This window comes from Diadema antillarum, unplaced genomic scaffold (genome assembly GCF_040938485.1).
Source record: "Diadema antillarum isolate AM-2024a unplaced genomic scaffold, OU_Dant_1.0 seq00001098_RagTag, whole genome shotgun sequence".
Classification (NCBI taxonomy): Eukaryota; Metazoa; Echinodermata; class Echinoidea; order Diadematoida; family Diadematidae; genus Diadema; species Diadema antillarum.
Genome location: NW_027271915.1, coordinates 166,758 through 188,188, shown reverse-complemented (window position 1 = coordinate 188,188; position 21,431 = coordinate 166,758). Strand labels below are relative to the sequence as shown.

The window sequence follows — 21,431 nt, the reverse complement described above, 5'->3', positions numbered from 1 at the left end:
AAAACAACATCGGAGAAGATGAGGGGGGAGAAAAAAAGAGACAAGTGCGGATGTATTTTTGGCTCTGAGGCAAAAACAGAAAATGTAAATATGTTTGATGTCTCTTACCTCTGTCTGCCTGCCTCTCTTGCTCATCACTCTCTTAGTCTCCCCCCACCCCTCTTCTTTGTATGTCTGCTAGCTACTCGGCTGTTTTCCCAGGGTTGCCTAGCTAGCCAGTGCTTTTTAAAGCAAGCGTGCTACTTATCCTCTCCCGTTCACTCCTCAAATGTTCTCTCGCATGGGTCGGATGAGCAACAGAAAAACAAAAAAAGAGAGATATGCTTTGGTAGGAGAAAAACACATTCAGTGATGCTGTAAGAACAGTAGGATCTCGATTTTCCGGCCATCGATTATCCGGACGTTGACTGGCTGACAGTTTTTTTTTGTTGGAAGTTTTCATGTATTTTCAGTGCCAGATCTCACACAAAACAAACACACATTCAACCATTATCGGGCAAATACACGACTATTTCAATCATCGCAGCAGACTGTAACTTTTAAGTCAGTTCATGAGATATGTCAATGACCGGTGCTGTGCGTGTCACTGGCACTGAGTGCACAGCAGTGGTTACAATGCAGAGGCAGTATTCAATGAGACGCATTGAATTATCGATCTCATTGTTGGTCAATATCTATCAAACAAACTATACATGAAGGGATATGAAGAGATATTTTACTTATAAATATTTCGTTTTATTTATGTATCATATGAAGTATGAAACATGATAATGCCATGCACATAATCATAATATTAGTAAGTTGGTAATAACAGATGTAAAAACCCCTAGCATGATATGCTAGAAAGTGCTGTATTAGAGCATACATGTATATCTCTCTTATCTGGCCAAATTGACTATCCGGAGGCCCCCCCACCCCGGTCCCAATGTAGCCAGATAATCGAGGTCCTACTGTATGTAACAGGTAGACTAAAAGCAAGAAGTATTGAGATCTTGAGAGTGAGAGAGAGAATATGTTTAGAAAAGGGATGTACTCATAGTGATTTCTTATAAGAGACATACCGTCATCATTTCAGTGTCTTCCTCATTCGTTCTTTTTGTCCCCCCCCCCCAAAAAAAAGCCCTATTCCAGACTGCCTATGTTGTATTTGATGTTATGACCTACTATACTTGTAAATATGCATGTTGCCCCCTTTGCCTCCAATTTTAATAGAGATTGTTTTCTTTTAGATATTGCCGCTTGCTCACTCCTGTACTTTCTGCATTATCAGTCTCAGGGACAGAAGTTCATTGTGTAATGATAATAGTTCATCATTGCGCCCCCCCCCCCCCCCCCACACCCACACACACACATACACAATGTACATAGACCACTTTCCCCCCTGGTTGATATTTGAGAAGGCAACTGCACTTTATTTATCAAGCAATCTATTTCCCATTATGCTCTTAAAAGCCATCGCTGAGAACATTGGGTTTATTGATATCACGTACTGATGCATCTCCCGTTGTATCATCAACGTATTCCACAGTATATCTCACTTGCCTCTCCCCCAACTCCCCAAGCCGTCCTCTCATGTTATCTTGTCTAAAAAAGGGTAATGTAAAAATGAGGAATGTTCGCGAGCATTTTAATTTCGCGAATTTCGCCAGAGCCAAGTTTCGCAAAATTGAAATGTATGCTAAAGATCTCGTCTACACTATGTGCATTGAATATTAGAGGCAACTCGCGAAAATTTCATGGTGTGAAAATATCGTGTTTTGCAGCACCTCATTACAATTTGCAACATGCTGGTGCACTACATACAATGTGTAGGTTTGGTCTAGTAGCACACTGTTATAATATGATTTCCTTGTTAGGAAAATAATTGTGAATTTGACAGTCCCATCCCTTCCCCTCCCCGTACACCAAATGAAAGTTAGCTCAAAGAGAAAACCGTGCGGTGATTTTTTTTTTTTTTATAGGCCAATAACATATATAATAATCTGGAAAAAAAAAACAACCTCATTTTTGTGCTACTAAATCAAAAAATTGTAGTGTGCATGAAATTGTCACAAATTTTGCAAGGAGTCTAGATACGTGAAATTAGAATCCATGTGGAAGTTCTTGTCTACTCTATGCAATGAATGCCAGTGGCAATTTGCAAAAAATTTCATGCTACGAAAAATACTGTTGGCTCCTTCGCGAATATATCATTCCGTGAATATTTCTGGTTCTGCAGTATTCTCTTGTGTAATGCCTTCTGTCCTCTTTTGTTTTCTAATTTTCCATGTAATCATTTTGTGCTATATGACTCTACAATGTACATTGTCTGTAATATAATTAAAGATTGTTTTTACCCGATTATAGAAATTAATTGATGATAGATTTGATTATCGAAAATAGAAGCAAAAGCTATAAAAAAAAAAACTGTCCACTGACAAGGTATGCCAACAAGAGTGGTTTTCTCTTTGAAACTCTGCATTCTGTACTCTCATGTGTACAAAAAGGATCAGGACTCAGCTTTCATAAAATGTTTCCTTGGTAACAACTCTTGTGGCACTGGCAAGTGTCATGGTAATGACAAGAATCCTGTTCTTGATTGGCTGTTGCTATACATGTAGGAAATTTGCCATTCTAGCAAGACTTGATTCATAAAAATGAAAGCCGGGTCTGAGCGCATCAGTTTAAAAACAAAGAAAAAAAAAGATGAGTTCATGGCAGCCGATGTACAAGCCAGAGTTTGATTCGCCTTTCTGCAGCGATGTTCCTACCCTATGTAGCTTGGCCTTTTAGTTGTTGGTTTTTCCCTCATGGAGGTTGTCCAGTACCTGCCTGCCGGTATCTTGGGCTGCGGTGGAGGCTGCCCTGTACCTCTCTGCTGCCTCCTCTTCTCTGGTTGGTACGGATGCAGACCGAGTCACGTACAATGTAGGCTGGGGATGTTGCAGTGATCGGATGAAGCACCCTGTGCTTGCTATCACAGAGCCGCTAGTGCTATGCACCTTTTAAAGTACAGTTCAGCACCATGTTTGAAAGTTGGCTTTTATGAACAGAGAGGATAGCCAAACAAATGCAATAGTAGATATGCCATGAAAATATAACATTGAATGAGAAAGTTTCAGAATTTCAAATTTTCATATATTTTCACAAATGAGTGATATTATTCAAAACCACATAATCCACTGGGCAGAGATGATGATGATCATATCACTTCAACTGAATGAAAATACACACCTATTTACTAATCAATAAGAATGTGATTTAACATTTGCATCAAATTATTGTGGTCTTTTAAAAGGACAAATTCACCCAAATGTAAAGGATGTGTGGATACAGTAATATACACAGTAGATAGAACACATTAGCGAAGTTTGAGGAAAATCAGACAATCGGTTCAAAAGTTATAAATTTAAGTTAAGTTTAAGTTATAAAGTTATAAAGTTTTGGTGCTGTCATCGCTGGATGAGAAGACTGCAACAGTTTGTGACATCACTACAGGACAATGATATAAAGAAAGCATAAAGAGGATTTCACAGAATTTCACTTTTTTTTTTCAATGAAAAGTACACCATCCCTCGACATTTTCCAATACTGACACATGTTGAGGGTAATATTGTTCCCTCTGCTTTCTAAAAGATGCAAGTCAAGTGCTCTTTCATTTTGATAGAAACGGGTAAATATGTTTTGTTCAAATAGATTCTGTTTATGTTTTCTTTGTATCATTGTCCTGTAGTATTGACCATTTCATTCAGTCATATTTTTCATCATGTTACCACAGGCTGCCGGGGCGGATCCAGGAATTCTGTAAAGGGGAGGCGCCAATACAAAATTAAAGGGGGGCGCACATGCCCCCCCCCCCCTCATTTTTTTTCTTTTTACTTCCTTTGTTTTAACCCGTTGAGGACGAGTCCCGAGAATACTCGGGCAAGGGTCTATGGGAAATGCGTGTTGTAGCAATATCAAACCGTCCTCAACGGGTTAACAAAAAATAAAGAGGGGGCGCGCTCCCTCTCCCCCCCACCCCCCCCCCCCCCCCCCCCCCCCCCCTGGATCCACTATTGGCTGCTCTTTTGGAACACTAGCTGGACTGTTGCCCAGACATGTGATGCACTTGCTTTCATGCAGAAGTTAATTACTCCTTAATGTTTGGGTTGATTTGGCCTCCAATTTTCCCCCCCTGCACAGTTGCCTCAGTTTACATTTCCCTTCTGCATTCATTCAGGATGTGTTTCTCATTTTGAAGAAGAAATCTCCTCCTCAGACTGGAGACAATCAATCCAGACCTTGTTATCTCTCATCCTGACCTGAGCTGACCTCTGGTAATAAACAAGGTCACGCTAAGGTCATCAGCTGCTTACCAAAACAACCCTCTATCAAAATAGTCTAGATGCTTGTTACTCCATAAACAAAATACCAAGGCACCATGGTGTGCTCTAGGCTTCACTTGCAGACCTTTTTTCTAAGTTACAATTTTGTTTCTGACCTAATTTTTCATGTACAATAAGAACAACAACATATATATTATACTAACTGTTTAATCAGCCAAATTATCATAATGAAACATCTTCTTTTTTTAAATTCAAGCATATGCAGACATAGTTATTCAAATTTTTCTGAGGTAATAACTGAGGCACAGTCGGTATAATCATAGACCCCATTTACAGTGGCGGGCTGTGATCGCTACAGTACAGCTGGGAGGGTTTGGCTGTGCATTTGGGTCCACTTGCACTTGCATCAACAAGAGGCTGGCCTAGGGCCAGCCGCACTTTTGGTACTGCAATTGGGCCCGCATGCATTTACACCAAAAAAACTGAGGCCAGCCTCTGTACCACAGTTATTTTTGTTGGTGTGATCGGGGTAATATTATTCTATAAAAGGCTATGATTTTTTTTGTATTTCCACAAAAATTGTAACATGTATATTGAAACGGGATAAGTGTGAAATTGTATTATTTTCTTTTTCTTTTCCTTGCCACACAAATTGATGGTTATTGATATGGAAAGATTAAGGTTGATAAATGCACATAATTGTACTCACCACAATAACATATATTGATGATATTTATGCAATAAGGTCTCAACTGATCTATTAAAAATATTATTGGACATCACGTAGGGCATCATTCTCTTCATGTCCTGTATTTAATAATAAAAGAATCAGTCTGTGACACTGGCTGTGGAAAAATCATCCCTGTGAACTGGAAACTGCACATCGGTTATCCGATCGTCTGCATGGTAGTGCTGTAGAATTCACTTTGGGGTTGAGAAAGGGCCTGTAGGTAAAGACTAGCAAGCGGCAGCTCAGCCCAGGGCTGCTTGAGGGCACAGTGTTTCCTGCCAAGCAGATACTTGTAACCAGGGAACAGTAGTTTGTGAGACTCTCAAAGCGCTGCTGCGAGCTGTGATGACCGGATGCTGAAAAAATGTACAGGCATGTCTTTGTTTTTCAATAAGGGAAGAAAAATGGGGCCAGAACTGCAGGATAATGCAAACTGGTACCTGGTAAACTGTGGGCAATGAGAGCTGAAAATTGAGCAGAATTAGTAATTAAACATATTTGCAGGATGTAAAAACTCTTGCTTTATGATCTGTGTTCAGTTGGAGTGTGTAAATGTTGGCATTTGTATGTGTGTAAAATTATGCATGCATGTAAATGTAAGTACACCCACGCATGCATAAATGCATGCACACAAGGTAAACCTTTGCTTTTACTGCAACAAGCACTTTATCAGATAATGAAAATTTACACAATCATCGTTATCATTGTTGTCATCAGTATCATTTCAGGTTTATTCCAGTCAGAAAAATGATGGGGTCATTCACCATAATATTCACCGTTTGTGTGGGGTTTTTTTTTTCATCTGCTGTAAATGCCATAAACATCAGTGGCTGAAGCGTGATGGAAAAAGGAGCATAGCAGATGGGTAAAAATTATTCCGCAACCTCCGCTGCTGCGAGAGGATGCGTTCCCACTGAGGGCCTCCATGCTGCCCTGCGTAATATGCAAGCAGACCGCTGCATGCCCCATTTAACTCCGCTAGTGTTTGTTTGACTCCGAGTACTTCTGTTACTATGGACCTCAAGTCTTCTATTGAGCCGTAGCCAAGCAGTGTAAAGATCGTCAAAACATCGCTGCCTCATTTTGCCAGGGGATACGATGCTTGCTAAGGAACCAGGAGGCCACTAGATGCAGTAGAGTGTTTGTTGGTTTTTTTTCCAGAAATCTCACCGTCATAAGATTGATATCAATTACATTCAAGGAAAAGCTTGATTATGCTATGAGTATACAGGCTATGGCATTTTGCCAGCATCATTCACACGGTATGAATTTGTGTACTCACGTCAGTCTAGTATCTCTTTCTGCCCAAACTCTCACCTTTGTCTCTAACAATGAAAGCATTCCAACAACATCAACAACAACATGCTTTCTTTCTTTTAACCCGTTGAGGACAAGTCCCGAGTATACTCGGGCAAGGGTCAATGGGAAATGCGTGTTGTAGCAAAATCAAACTGTCCTCAACGGGTTAATGAAGTGTATAGTCTTTTATGTGCTGAGGACTTTGTACAGTGTATAGGACCTACTACGAAACAGGGTTCTCTGTGCCAATCAGCACTCACAAAGCACATGAAGGGTGCTCAGGAAAATATTTAGAAATTATATAAAAATGCCAAATTTGATATAGAGAAAAACCCTCAAAATGTTATGGACACTGTACATACTGCCTTTTAACAGCATTAGGATTAATGTCCTTCTTGCTATGAAACAAGAGTTATCGTGGGGTAATGAGGGAGGAAGGGGAAGGGAAGGGCAAAGGTTACAGAGAACTTGGAACCACAGGAATGTACAATGTGGAATTCCCTTTCCTAATTGTTCTGCACAAGCAGTTTGCGGTGACTTGTCTTCACTTTCTGGAATAGAGTTATTCTTGAGCAATTTTGGTCTTTGTGTTCTATTTGGAATTTATGTTCTCTTTTTTTTTTTCTTCTTTCATATTGATTACTTTTGATTGATTTGAGCATGTACTCCAGTTCTGAGAGTGGACCAAAAGATTTTGCGCAGTTTCTGTCATTGCTGATGCAGACTTCTATAGTGCTTACATGTATTAAAAGGTAGGACCCCATTTTGCATCCTTACAGAAGACGTACAATTAATTGAAGACTATCCTTTTATTTGTGATGATAGTAGAGTCCCTAGCATCGATAGAAGGAAAGAGACACATTGAAATATATGAACCTGGAAATAAAACTGGAAAAAATACGATAATAAACAAAATCAAGTGAAAGCTGCTAATGTGCAGTCACTGGTAGTTGGAGGTGAAGACATCTTTCAATGTCTTTTCTATTGTAGTGGATGTAGTTGTGCAGATACATCTATAGGCATATTGCTTGTCCCCTAATGACAAAAAGCAACACAAATTGAGTCACAAGGGACTTGCATGCTTTCAGTCCTTGCAAAGTCTTTGTCAGGGCAAAATGACAAACATAAAAGTATTTAACATAAGCTTTATACATATATCCAAATTGATCAATTCTTCTGTTGAGGTATCTTTATTGCAACTGATCGACCAACAGCTGTACGTAGATGAGGTGCAATTTGTAAATCAGCTGTGGAAATGTATAAATATGGACTACAGACATAATTGTAGTAACAATATACCATGCACTATCTGGGAAGAGTCTCGGGACACAGAACAATTAAAACGAAACATGGGTCCAATGAGCGTCACATCTTGTGTGATTAGCCCATGGGAGAACCATCTCACGGGCAGCTTCTATCAAACTACAATTTGTATGTTTCTGTTCTTATTTTCACCAAAAAATAGCATCTCCTGCCAGTAATACCTCTCTGTAAATAGCGGGAGAGGGATTCATAAATCCCTGTCAGGAACCACCTGACTTTTTGGACTCATCCGAACTCGGGAGCGCCTGGAAGAGACTTTCCCAACGTGTTTACAAGTTTTGACATCCTTCTGGAGCAGTGAGCGGTGTCATGGGGGACCCCCACATTTATCTGACCCCCTGTCCCCTGTGACCCCAGACTGACCCCAAGACGACCTCTTGGGGTCATCCTTCACAATGAGCGCACAGATTCGCCGATCAATCATGCGAAGTGGGTTTGAGAGGATATGTGCGCATGAGCCGAGATAGAGAAGAAGAGGATGACACGAGCAAAGACACACAAAACAAGATATCCTCCTCAGAGATCCCCGTGAGAAAAAGAACGCCTCTTTCACACTTGCAGAGGCACTTGCATGTAAACAGCTTCAGGAACATGCTTCATGACAGTCAATTTGATTTTGATAGTCTGAACGCAAACCAAAGTCATGTTTCTCACAACAAAAGCATCTCACATCATGTCCGTCTAATGTAATAATAATGATAATAATGATAGTACTGTAGCTACAATTTGTGTCACACCAAATCCAAAGCTACATTTGTAAATGTGTTTCTGGATATGTGACTTGTCATGGTATACATGTACATTAGAGGAGGCGGAGCTTGACCATCGTTGATTGACAGGCCATGAAGTTTGCCATGCTGCTGTTTAACCCTACATTATGTGTGCTTTGAGTGCTGGTTGATATACAATGTAGAAAACACCACAGCGTTTTACACACTGTGTAAAACAGGATATTTTCGCAGCATGAAATTTTTGCGAATTGGAGCCAGTTGCCGTTTTCGCGGCATGAAATTTTTGCGAGTTGCCTCTAACATGTAATGGGTATAGTGTAGACAAAAACTTTCACATGCACTTTGATTTCGCAAATCCTGGCTCTCACGAAATTCGCGAAATTAAAATGCACGCGAACATTCCTGCCTTTACAGTAATGGGGTGTTTTTGGTTTTTTTGTGGTACGCTTTGGGGGAGACTCGTCCCATTGTCCAAACATGCTGCAACCCTAAACAGGATTGAGAACCAAAACTTCTTGTAAGTCTGAAAGTGGAGGTAGCTGTAGGTACAGCAATAGTGTTTTGTGACAGCAGTGACTCATTGGTAAACAACATAGCAAACAAATTTGACATTGAGCCAGTTATTTATGTTACAGGGACTCCAATGTTTATTCTTGTCTATTTTGTTATTGTCTGGTGCTGTACTGTGGAAGGTCTTCCACCGTCCATGGTAGGGAACTTTCGTGAGCATGACGTGGCAGCTAGTTGAACGTGCCGTGGGCAGAATTTACCTCTGCGCGTGCTCAAATCCGAAAAACTTCCCATCGTTGGGACAACAAGATCGGTTCTCTGCCAAAATAGCGTCCGGTCCCGATGTTGGGCACGGTTGAGCAGCCAGCCAATCAGCGATCTTGTTGCTACTGCTTCATCCACACAGAAAAGTGAAACTGCTTAAAAATGGGGACGGGGTTCCGAGTGCGGGGACTGTCACGGCTGATTGCTTCCGCGTACTCTTGGTCTTCCCGTCGTATACGAAAGTTTCCTGATATCTTTTAGGTGGAGACCTGTTTATTATCTTGCCCACAGCCTCCAAAGAGATAGGCAATGTGGTCATTTCCTTTCATTTGGTTTGATTTTGTTTGATTTGATTTGATTTGATTTGATCGGATTGGATTGGATTGGATTGGATTAATAAGACTAAGGAGTCTAATATTTGAATGCCATGCAGTAGAATAATGGAAGTTTGGTAATATCATAAAAAAATGAAATCAACCAAGATACTATTGACAGAAAGAGAAGATGTAACATCAAGTAATTTGAGAGATTTGTATAATATTGCTATTAAAGCTTTCAAAGTCCTGAATATTTTAATAGTGATGCCCAAAACCTGTACAGATCCATGTTCAGTTTGGAAAAAAATTGAAGATGAGAGAGAAATAGACAACATTAAGACCAGTGTTGATAATAGTTTTCTTTCAATGCTGATTCTTCACCTCCCTTTCCATGAGTCATATTTTCCTCCACTCTTCTATTTCTTCACACATTTTCTTCCTGTAATTGAATGATGCCAGTCAAAAATCCCATTCATTTCCTCTTTTTAACTAATGTCTTTCCAACTGCGGTTGACTCATCCTACATGTATGTACAGTAATCAATCATCCTTTTTCCATATGGAACTGTCCATTTTTATTTCATCATACCTTATATTATTATATTTCATCTTCTTTCCCAAGCACCGCCATGCAGCTGCAGCTATAACCAGGGCAGAATATTTGTTAATGTTTGCCCTCGAGCATTTGCAGTTATTTGTCCTCCATCGTGATCTCTGAAGAGGAAGGGGAGGAGGAGGAGGAGGAGATGGGGGAGGGGCGTGAGGGGAGAGAAGAGTCTTGTCATTACAGATGAAGGGGTGCAGTGAACACACTAATAGCTCACTCACTCCTTCTACTCTCTCTCTCTAGACTCTCTCTCTACCATGCTTATCTTTTTCAAGCACCTTTGGAGAAAACATGAAACATTCCAGACATAGTGTAGCCTAAGGCATGGAGAAGGAAAATGAACACATTTACATTTCTGTGTCAGTCTCCTGGTTTGCCTCTGTCTTTCTGTCTGTCTGTAAGTTTGTCTGTACATTATGTCTGTGCGTTCAGTTGAGCTTATTTCAGTTTATTCTACAATAGCATGGAACCTTCTTCAGCCAATGGCTGTTCTTCAGCTAATCCGTATGTTATTTGTGTGTATAAATGTATGTTTGTATGAATGTACCTGTATCATGTATGCATGTTTAGTGCATATAGTTACATATCTCTTTATCTAGTCACATTTATCTCCGTGAATGTGCCTCTCTAATTGTCTGCCTTAGTGCCTGCTTTTCCATCTCTCTGTTAATTGTGTCTTTCTCTCTCATTTAGCTTTTTGTTTTCTTTCAAATTTTCAAACAACACATATTTCTGTCTCTTTCTGTTCCTCTATTCTTCATTTTCTTCTGTCTCTTTTCTATTCTTCTCATGATTCTCTTCCTCATCTCATTTTTTTTTCTCTTGGTCTTTCTCAGTTTGTTTTCTTTTTCTTCCTCCGTATCTTCTTGTTTTCTTGTCTCCCTCACTCTTTCTTATCATCCCATCTCTCTCTCTCTCTCTTCTCTTTTCTCTATCTCTTTCTCTCTCTCTTTCTCTCTCTCTTTCTCTCTCTCTTTCTTTCTTACTCTCTTCTTTCTGTTTTCTCTCCTGTCTCTGTTTAGTATTACACCTTTGTTTTTTGCCAAAAAATGTTTTGCATTTGACTGATGCCTTTCAGTGAGAATCCGTCTGGGATGGTGTGACGATGCTGTCCAGGGACCCCGCATCCAAGGCACAGGATAATCGTTCAGGTGGATCGCACTTGTGCCATGGAGTGGAGCAATGTTTGTATGCCCCCCTGGGCTATTCTTAATAGTCCACATGAATGTGAAGCCTGTGCAGCTGAGACATATTGCACTTTTTTAAGGTTCAGCTATGGACACAGGAGCATTAATGAAGTGCAATTGAGGTACAGCTGGGATCCTTTTGCAGACTCTGTTGTGGAACATGACACTGGTTGTATTTTTGCAGGTTGCTTTTATCACAGTTGAAGTAGCTGCTCGATTCAAGAGTTGTCTTGTCTTTTGGTTTAGCATGGTCGATACTTCATCTAAAGGAGAAGTTCAACTACACTGTATCATTATTGGGGAAACAACATGCGAAGAATCTCTCTGTTTCGAAATCAATACTACTAGAAGGGTAGATAACACAGTCAAACTGCTCCACATTTTATCTGTTTACACAATATATATCTGTCACTCTCACTGTATAAAAGCTATTCGGGACCATCCAATCCTCTTAACCCATTGAAGGATATACATGTAGTTCCCCCCCCCCCCCCCCATACTCGGGCAGGGGTCTATGGGAAATATGTGTTAAACCAAAATCAGCTCATCCTCAATGTGTTAAAGCATCCACAAGCAGCCACTGATACCATATTGACTTAAATAATGATTTTGTAATAGATTATGTGGCCAGCCACTAGGGACCAGGCAAAGGGGGATAATTGCTCAGGGGCACATCCATTGCTGCCAAGGGACTTGAACCAGGGACCTTATGATTGAGTATGTGGCCCTTTCCACTCAGCCGCGACAGCTGTTTTGTGCATAACGAAGTTAGCAGTGGCTGAGAAAGAGAAAGTGTCGCACCCTGCGCAACTAAAAATAGACAGGAATAGTCACTTGAAGGCATTTTCGCTCCCTTAACCTGTCAAAAGAAAAAAAAGTTGACAATATTGATAATGTTTTGGCTCTGGGATGAGTTACCTCGTGTCCCTCAGAAAATGTGTCAGAGACAAGAAGTTCAACCCACAGCACCCATAGGCAAGATTATCCTGTGACATAGTTATGATACTCGGAAGTTGTTTTCACATGTACTGATAGTGCGCAATTTGAATCATGATTCTAGTAATGCATCACTAGAGTCACAATTCAAATAAGCCATTTTGGCCGAGTGTAAGTACACTGGAATCAATGAGGATGACTTGAATCGAATCGTAATTCCAGTGGCGATCCAGAGGTGTTTTCCAGTGACGATTCTCTTGAATTACGGAACAAAACAGTCGTGTGTAGGGATTGACCTCCAAATTGTGTTTTGAGGGGCGGGGGAGTTTACGGTGACCTTTCAACTACTTCCGCACTCCTTACTGCTCGAGAGCGATTGATGGGAACTTGGAAAGAAGCCATACCTCTCCTCGCTCTGAAATTCAAAACGGCAGAATACGCGAAGCCATCCCTGGTCGTGTGTACGAACGATAATTCTAATTTTGGGATTGTAATCGTAATTGTAATTCACTATTGCAGTTACGTTCCTCGACCCCGTGTAAAAACGGTCTGAGAGAAGAGTCCTATATAGATAAAAGGTTTGCTCTTTGGCAGCTCTAAAGTGACTTTTTCCCGAGGTGATGCATTCCGTCTCCATCTCCCTCACCCCTCTCTATCCCCCATGTCCCCCCCCCCTGTTTATTTCTCCCTCCTCCCACCCCCTGCTCATTCTTTCCCTTTCCATCTTCCTCTCTGTCCCCCCCCCCCCCCCCCACTCTCAAATGAGGCAGAATTCCAAGGTGGATGTAGAGCGAAATTGCAGGGCCAAAGGTTTACCATAAACCAGGGCAAATGCAGAATCCACCTGTGATATAATAGCTGGAGCAGGCGTATTGCTAGATCGTAGAGTACACTGGATGCTGCGACTGCAACGTCGTAGAAAATAATGCAATTTTCTTTCATTGATCGACTACCAAGAGGCATGCCACAGGATCGATAGAATGTGTGACCACATTGTTTTTCCAATAGATTATAGACTCACGTGCAAAGGATCGCTGTCATTTTTGTGGAGGTAGGTTGTATCGTATTGAAATCTTATATTTATGTGAGCTGCACTAGCTTGCTGGATCATGTGAATTGCTTGATCCTCTTTGAAAACACCAATATACACACACATACACAATCACACTCTCTCTCTCCATCTCTCTCTCTCTCAAGTTTGTAAATGATCATACATGCATACATTGTCGTATTTCTTTTCTATCTAGTACATGAGCCATCTCCATAGAGATGAAAAAAAAATAATGATTTGTGCATTTAGTTACATGCTGTCTGCACAATTGTACTTTCAGTGGGATGCTGATTATTATAAGCACTGGTGATACAGCTAAACATAGAAATGCAAATTATGGAAGACACATCAAAGGGTCGGTATAATATTAGTAGAGATGCAAGAATCAGATTTTGACCTTTTGTGAGATAATTCGAAACCTCAACTGAAATATTGAAGAACATACAATTCCAAGAGAAATTCTGAGTTTATTTGATGGAAAAGTTACTGATCATACAGTGATTTTACCATCGGACTAGTGTCAGTGTACAGCGTTGTAAATTGTATGTCATGTGATGAGCAATCAACCAATCAGAGAGCCAGAATCGTTTGTAGGTATAAAAACAATGACGGTAAACTTGGCATGTTTTCCTCTCCTCCTGTCACAGCTGGGCTAACCATCTGGGTGTGGGTGGTGTCGGTGACCGGCCACCGGGAGAAGTACTGCATCATGGCCGTCAAGGACCACACCCCCGAGCACATCGTTGCCGAGGTGATCGCCAAGCGCACGGAGGACATGGACATCACCCACCAGCAGCGGAAGAAGTGCATCGAGGAGTACAAGTCCACCTACGTACTCAAGGTGTGCGGATGCGAGGAGTACCTCCTGGACAACAACTACCCCATCTCTCAGTACAAGGTATTTACCGCTCCACTCTGAATATTAAGCCGTTCCTTCTGCAATTCTGTAAGTACCTCTAATGTCCCCAAACGAGATTCTTTTTGTCCGTCGACAAACGGACAGGTTGGTAATCCTCTTGTGCGAAAGTAGTCAAGCGATGCATATTATCCCCTCCCCAGGGTCAACTACATGTGTGCCCTTGAACAATGGAAATATCGATCGAGTGCGATGTATGAATAGAGTGTGCACTGATGGGCTCACAGACTCATTTGTCCTAAATTTGTCACAAAACCAGGCACCTGAATGCAATGACTGGGGTCATCGAACACAGAAATCTCAGCTTTGATCGCTAATGTACATGTTCATACAGGTTTTGTAGCAGAGCAAGGGCAAACTAAATCAGAAAAAGGTAAAAAATATTGTGATATATGCAGTTTTCCAACAGAAAGAGAACAAGTGCTGATAGAATGAACTCTAATCTTTTTATCAAACCCATTTTTTTTTTTTTTTTGGGGGGGGGGCATTATAACACAAAGAAACGTGAATTTAGGCGGCATGAAATTTTCGCGAACTGCCCCTGGCATTCAATGCATATATATATAGTGTTGACAAGAACTTTCGTGTGCATTTTAATTTCGCAAATCTTGGCGCTCGCGAAATTAAAATGCAGGTGAACATTTCTCGTTTTACAGTATCAGTTGCTCCCACGGGAACCTGGTATACTAGGTTCCCGTAAGGAACTGGTTAATGCTACGTTTACACCATGTACCCAGAGGCCACGGCAATCATGATTCAGGTCAGAGTGGGATGGACATGAGAAAGTGTGTGGGGGGACGGGATGGGCAAATGTGACAGGCCGTAATTGTTGTGGACGCCGTGTCAGATTTTTGAACTGTTTAAAAATTTTGCCATGGCAGTTATGGTGCTGATCAGAAACCTAGTAGGCTGTAGTAAAACAGAGTGAATGCAACAGAATGTGACAGCACGTAACAAAACGTAGAGGCGGTCTGTATTGGGATGAGACTGAAAATATGATTAGTGTAGTGTGACCAGACCTGTGGCAAATCCAGAGGGGGGCGCACCGGGCACACGCCCCCTCTTTATTTTTTGTTAAAACATAAGAAATGAAAAGAAAAAATGGGTGACTTGTGCGCCCCCTCTTAATGTCGTGAAAGCGCCTCCTCTTTACAGAACTCCTGGATCTGCCCCTGCAGACGCTGTATGAACAGCATCTGATAACTACATGATCACTAGAGCTAGGTCAGGAATATGGAAGACTAGAATTAATAACTACGAGAGGGAAAAGAAAAGGAGAATATCCCTCACACCCACGGCACACTATGTTTCGGGCAAATAGGGCTGCTGTGGTTGCTGGGAACATGGTGTGAATGCAGCAGAAAGGAGAAATTTATTTGGCACGAGTCTCAAGCTTCTTGTGAGATGAGTTTTTCAGACCTTTTTTTGAGAGCAGTTTTTTCAAACCATCGCAAGATCAGTTGTAACTTGCCAGGCTGTTTCAGGCGAAGTCTTGAGACCTTTTTGTGACAGTCTTAGGACCTTTTTTTTTTTTTAATGACATGACTGCTGATATATTTTTTCCTTCTCTTCTCTGTTTTTTTATTATCCACAGGTCATTTTACAACCTCCTGCATGAGTCTTGAAACCTTGTTTGGAAAAAGCCCAATGAGAAATCTTTTGACACGAATCTTTAGACCTGTTGTTTTTTATTCAAGTTAATAGACCTTTTCTGTGAGTCCTTGTAAATGCCTCACTGTACATACTTATATTATTCTTCCTGCAAAAATCTTGAGACCTTGAGCCTGTTTTGACCATTTAAGCCTTTTTTTTTTAATGAATCTGTAAACCTTTTATTATGTGAGTCAAGCCTTTCTATATGGTGAGTTCTGAGAATCCCTGTGTACTAAGGCAGACCTTCCAAGCAATTCTCGAGACCTTTCCTGTACTCAAGTTTATAGACCTTTTTGCTATATGAACCTCAGTAGACCTTTTGAATGCAAGTCATCACACCTCTTTCTACGTGAGTCCTTTTACAGTGTACATATTCAAGTTATAAGACCTCTTTCCAGGTGAATCATGAGACCTTTTTGTCTTGCAAGTCATCAAACCTTTCTACATGTATCTAGAAACCTTTGTGGTTCACACGAGACAAGCAGACCTTTCTACATGAGTGTGTAGACCTTTTTGTATCATGCATGTCTCAAGACCTATTTCTGTGTGAATCTGTAGACCTTTTTTTTTTTACCTCAGTGAGGTCGTAAGCCTTTCTATTTGAGTCTTAAGACCTTTTTTGTACACAAGTCATGTATAATGTACAGTGTATTAAGTCTTGAGACCTTTTTCTTGTACACAAGGTTTTATACCTTTTTCTGTGTGAATCTTTCAGCTTTTTTTTTTAATGTGTGTGTAAGTCACGAGACCTCTATCTACATGACTCTGGAGACCTTTTTAGTGCATAGTCGGACCTTTCTGCATGTGTCTCAAGACCTTGTGTACCACTGGTACACAAGTTTTTAGCCTATTTACTGTATGGACCTCTTGATCCTATCAAGTCATAAGACTGCATTCTACTTGGGTCTTTAGACCTTTTACACACACAAGTCTGAGGATCTATACAGTATTTCTCCATGAATCTTATAGACCTGGTGTTCTTTTCTCTTTTTTTTATGAGAGGTCAGAGACCGTTGCTATGAATCCTCATGCCACTTCGTACATACTTCAGTCATACCTTCTTGCAAAAATCTTGAGACCTTGAGCCTGCTTTGACCATTTTGACCTTATCTAAATATGAATCCTTAGACCTTAATTATATGAGTCATTTAACCTTGTTATGGGAAACTTGAGATCTGCTTTTTAATGATCGGTCATTATGCCTCTTCCACATGAATCTTAAGATTTCTTTATTTTATTTACTTTAGTCTTAAAACTAATAAAAGACCTTTTTTAAATGAGTGTTCATGAGTGCAATAGACAGAATATTTCATGAGGTGAAAGATGAAATGATCCATCCAAGGAGGCGCAGCTTGAACTTGGGAGTTCTAGCTGCGTGTACTGGAGGGTAAAAGTACGCGCACTAAAGCGCGTGCTCTGCTCTGGCAAGGCGTGACACAAGTGGAAGCTGATGATATAAATAAAAGGCTTCTATATTGGGAAATTGCATGCATGTATGGGTGGAAATAAGTTTCTGGCTTTGCGGAGGTCTGCGTTCTCCAAGTCCCTGTCTAGTTTGTATTTTTTAATGGGAAATAAAATCAGAGACCCCTACCCCCTGGCACCTTCTGATCTGGAGATTCTCCCGCCTGAAACCCCTAGCAAACGGGAGACTCCAACTTGAAGTGTGCGAAGCGCACATCATGAGCGCAAATCCCTTGCGGTCTAGGGTTCTAGATGCTCTCTCGCACTATCTAAGGCTAATTTTTCAACATACAATGAAATTAAGTAAAAAAAAAACATTTCAAGCGGGAGAACGGGAGATTCTGCAAAAATGGGCTTTCGGCAGGAGATCTCCCGTCAAAAGCGAGAGAGTTGGAGTCTCTGTAAAATACATTTCTACAAATATTCATCTCATTGGTTGTCGGTCTTTCTTTCTCCTGGTGCTTCTCCTCTACAGTACATCAGGGAATGCCTCCTCAAGAGTAAGATCCCCGAGCTGATGCTGATGTCCAAGGACACCGTCCTGAACGGCTTGCCCGACGTGCACCTCCTGGTGCCGTCCTACATGCGGCGAGCCTCGACCATGCCGAGCAGCCAGCAGGCCAACTGCGTCTGGGAGGTCGACGAGAACTTCCGGGTCAAGATCAACTGCGCCACCTACGTGAACGTGAAAGAACTTGACAAGGTTTGTTTGTTGAGAGGAGCTTTTAAAAACAGATAAGACTAAGGATAAATCTATATTGATCCACTCTTCCAATATTATCCACCCGTGTCCGACTATACTCAAGATAGGCAAAATGGTCCCTTCACACCTAATGTACTTCGTTTCCTCCGGTACCCCAGATCTACGTCCGGACAGGCATCTTCCATGGGGACGAGCCGCTGTGCCCCATCGTCACCACCGAGCAGGTCCCCTGTTCCAACCCCCGCTGGAACGAGTGGCTGACCTACGGCATCAGGGTCAACGACATTCCTCGCAGCGCCAGGTGGTGCATATCCATCTGTTCTTCGGAGAAGAGGAAAGGGAAGAAGGAGGTGAGTCTTTGACACATGGGTTTATACACCACATGTATAGATCCTTGCTATCTGATCGGATGAATGCAGGTCACATGACATTCAGAAGAATAAGCTATCCCGTGATCACTCTGCATGGCAGTGCAATAAACATCTATCGAATGGCAAATTGCACAAGACAGCTGTGCAATAGATCCTAGGACACATTGAACTTGTGTCGCATACAGCATTGATGCTTACGCGCATGAGCCAGATCTACTGTAGATCTAGGCCTGACTGATCGTCCTGCTCCTAGGTAGGCTTAGCGTAAGATCTATTTTGGTCTAGACTAGGCCTGTATCGTGTGTTGTATAAAACAAATATTCCATGTTTTATCATTTGTGCGACCGTTTTAATATTACATTCAGTGCAAGTTTAACCGGTCTATTCAGCTCCGCTTGACGCCGTTGAATAGAACGGTTAAACTTGCATGCTCGTGTAATATTTGGGACCATCACACTCATAAACATTGAATATTTGTTTAATACAACTTATTGATGTTGGAATATTCAGGTCTTCAGGTCATAGCGTGGAGCTGAGATCCCTCTGGGCAATAATATCAACCATGCCCCGATAAGCAGTCCATATCTATATACCAGTACAGTCAAACCTGTCTTAGCGACCACCTGCCATATACATCCACTGAAAACAATTCCCTCAGAGAGAAAAAGCATGTTGAGAACTTGTCTGTATCAGTATCAGCCACCTGTCTGTAACTGCCACTTTTTTTCGTCTCCCTTGGGTGGTCACTATAGACAGGTCTGACTGTATATAACCTCCTTTGGTGAAACTCATTATCTATAATGTTGTTTATTAATGCAAACGATTTCCTAGTCTGGAAATGGGTGGGAAGGAGGAACACTCTAACCATATCCATGTGTGTGTATGCCGCTGTGGCCATCAGATACATACATGTATTTGTAATCTCACTTTTCTAACCGTTTCTGTGTTATATTTGTGCCCTATTAAAAATATTTTGCTTCATTCACAGAGTGGTGTTGAATATGGTTTCACCGTGTTGAATACTCCAAGAAGATATTGCAATAAACTGTAATATCTTTCTCTTTTTTCTTTTTTTTTTTTGCAGCACTCTGTTCGATAGAATAGAGGAAGTTAGAATCACACTCTGTCTCTATTCATATTTCGTGTGTATTGAGAGAAAATGATCGAGAGAGAAAAAAGCTGAAGATTGGTCCATGGTGAGAGTATCCTCTTTGCTTGTGTTGCAGGGAGGATGGGCGATAGCGTGGGGCAACGTGAACCTCTTCGATTTCACCAACCGGCTGCAGATGGGCAACATGCGGCTGTACCTGTGGCCGCCGCCCCAGGGTAACGACGAGCTGCTGAAGCCCTTCGGCCAGACGGGGTCCAACCCGAACAAGGACGCCCCCTGCCTGGAGCTGGAGTTCACCCGCTACCCGCACAGCCTCATCTTCCCCGGCTACTCGCAGATCGAGCAGTTCGCGTACTTCGTGACGCAGGCGCAGACGCGGAGTCTGCCCAACGGCGATGCGGTGAGGGAGAGTTGAGAAATGCAGTTAGTAATATGTGTGTATCCGGTATGTGTGTATGTGGGTTAAGGAGAGAGAGTTTAGACGTGCATGTTTATATGCGGCTAGGGAGAGTTCAAGCACAGTCCAGGGAATAATTTCCCAAACGGAATTCGGTTAGCAATTTCAGCTGATGAACAGTATTTCAAATGGTGTCATGTACACTTCTGCGAAAGAAAACTGCTATGTAAAAAATAGTCTGTGTAGTAGTGGTATAAAAAAAAATGCATCTAGCAAATTGCAATGCGATACCAGGAAAATTATTCTCTGCAGTCAGTGATGTATGTGTATGTTTGTATATGACTTTGCAGAGTTTAGACATGCTGTCAGTGATATGTGAGTGTCCGCGGTTACGGAGATTTCAGACGTGCAGTCAGCGATAGGTGTATGTGTTTAGGGAGAGTTCAGACTTGCAGTCAGTGATGTGTGTATTATGCTGTGAGGGTGAGTTCAGACATGCTGTCAGTGATGCGTGTGTACCCAGTATGTGTGTATGCGGTGAATAGGGAGAGTTCAGACGTGATAGGTCAAGTTCGCATGGATTACTGAATGTTGTTGAAAAAGCTTCACAAGTTAAAGCTATAAAAGTGAATAGGCACATTTAAGCAGTCGATGCCAATGCTACTGTGTTCTCTTCTAATCATGTAACAAACTACCATCTGTCTACTGTAAAAGTGTTTTCTTTCGCGGTGGTTTTATTTTCGCGCTTTTCACGCTTCGAGGTTGAACCGCGAATTTAACATCACGTGAAAATGTTTTGAACTCGCCGCTTGTTACAACGCTATTGCGCATATGCACACACGAAGATTCCACGCATTGAGTGTATTGATGGCCAACACACACGCAGCGATACCGCGCAGTAAGTACAAGCATGTTACAAAGTACTCGAGAGACGGGATTTCAGGTAAGCCTGCATTTGATTTTAATTTCTATTTAATAAATAAAAGAATAAGTGAATACTATTTTGGGGTTTCGTGTGCAAAATATAACAGTTTTTGCCGACTGAATTCACAGACTTTGCCGACCGCGAATTTAAACACACGCGAAAAAGTCGGCACCGATGCAAACCGCGAAAGTTTCTATACGTGAAAGAGACCACTTTTACAGTACTGTTACATTTCTTTTTAATACTTCTCTCATTTTTAATCATTTTGATACTGATGTTTTGCTTTCAGTTGCCATCCTGTAATGCTCTGGTATTAATGTTTTTGTATATTATCTTCTACAAAACTGCAAACATCTTCCTGAATGTCCTCCATCTCGTTTCCACACAGGTTATGCCGTCTGAGGAGGAGCTGGAACAGTTGGAGGAGATCCTCAATAAGGACCGTCTCCATGAGATGTCTGTCCAGGAGAAGGAGCTGGTCTGGAAACTCAGGTGTGATTTTGGTGCCTTACAATTACAGTGGTGATGATGATGACGATGATGACGATGATGACGACAACAACGATGATGACGATGATGATGATGATAGTGATGATGATGATGATAGTGATGATGATGATGATAGTGATG

General features: G+C 41.4%; 1 protein-coding gene across 1 annotated transcript in view; it reads left to right on the top strand.

Annotated features, from left to right (window-relative positions):
- LOC139743607 (phosphatidylinositol 4,5-bisphosphate 3-kinase catalytic subunit alpha isoform-like) overlaps positions 1 to 21,431 on the top strand; it is a 58,986-nt gene that overhangs the window by 22,261 nt on the left and 15,294 nt on the right. The window contains exons 4-8 of the mRNA XM_071654083.1: positions 13,909 to 14,159; positions 17,770 to 17,997; positions 18,156 to 18,347; positions 19,595 to 19,879; positions 21,190 to 21,293. Coding sequence (XP_071510184.1) covers positions 13,909 to 14,159; positions 17,770 to 17,997; positions 18,156 to 18,347; positions 19,595 to 19,879; positions 21,190 to 21,293 — 1,060 coding nt within the window. The remainder of the gene's footprint in view (positions 1 to 13,908; positions 14,160 to 17,769; positions 17,998 to 18,155; positions 18,348 to 19,594; positions 19,880 to 21,189; positions 21,294 to 21,431) is intronic.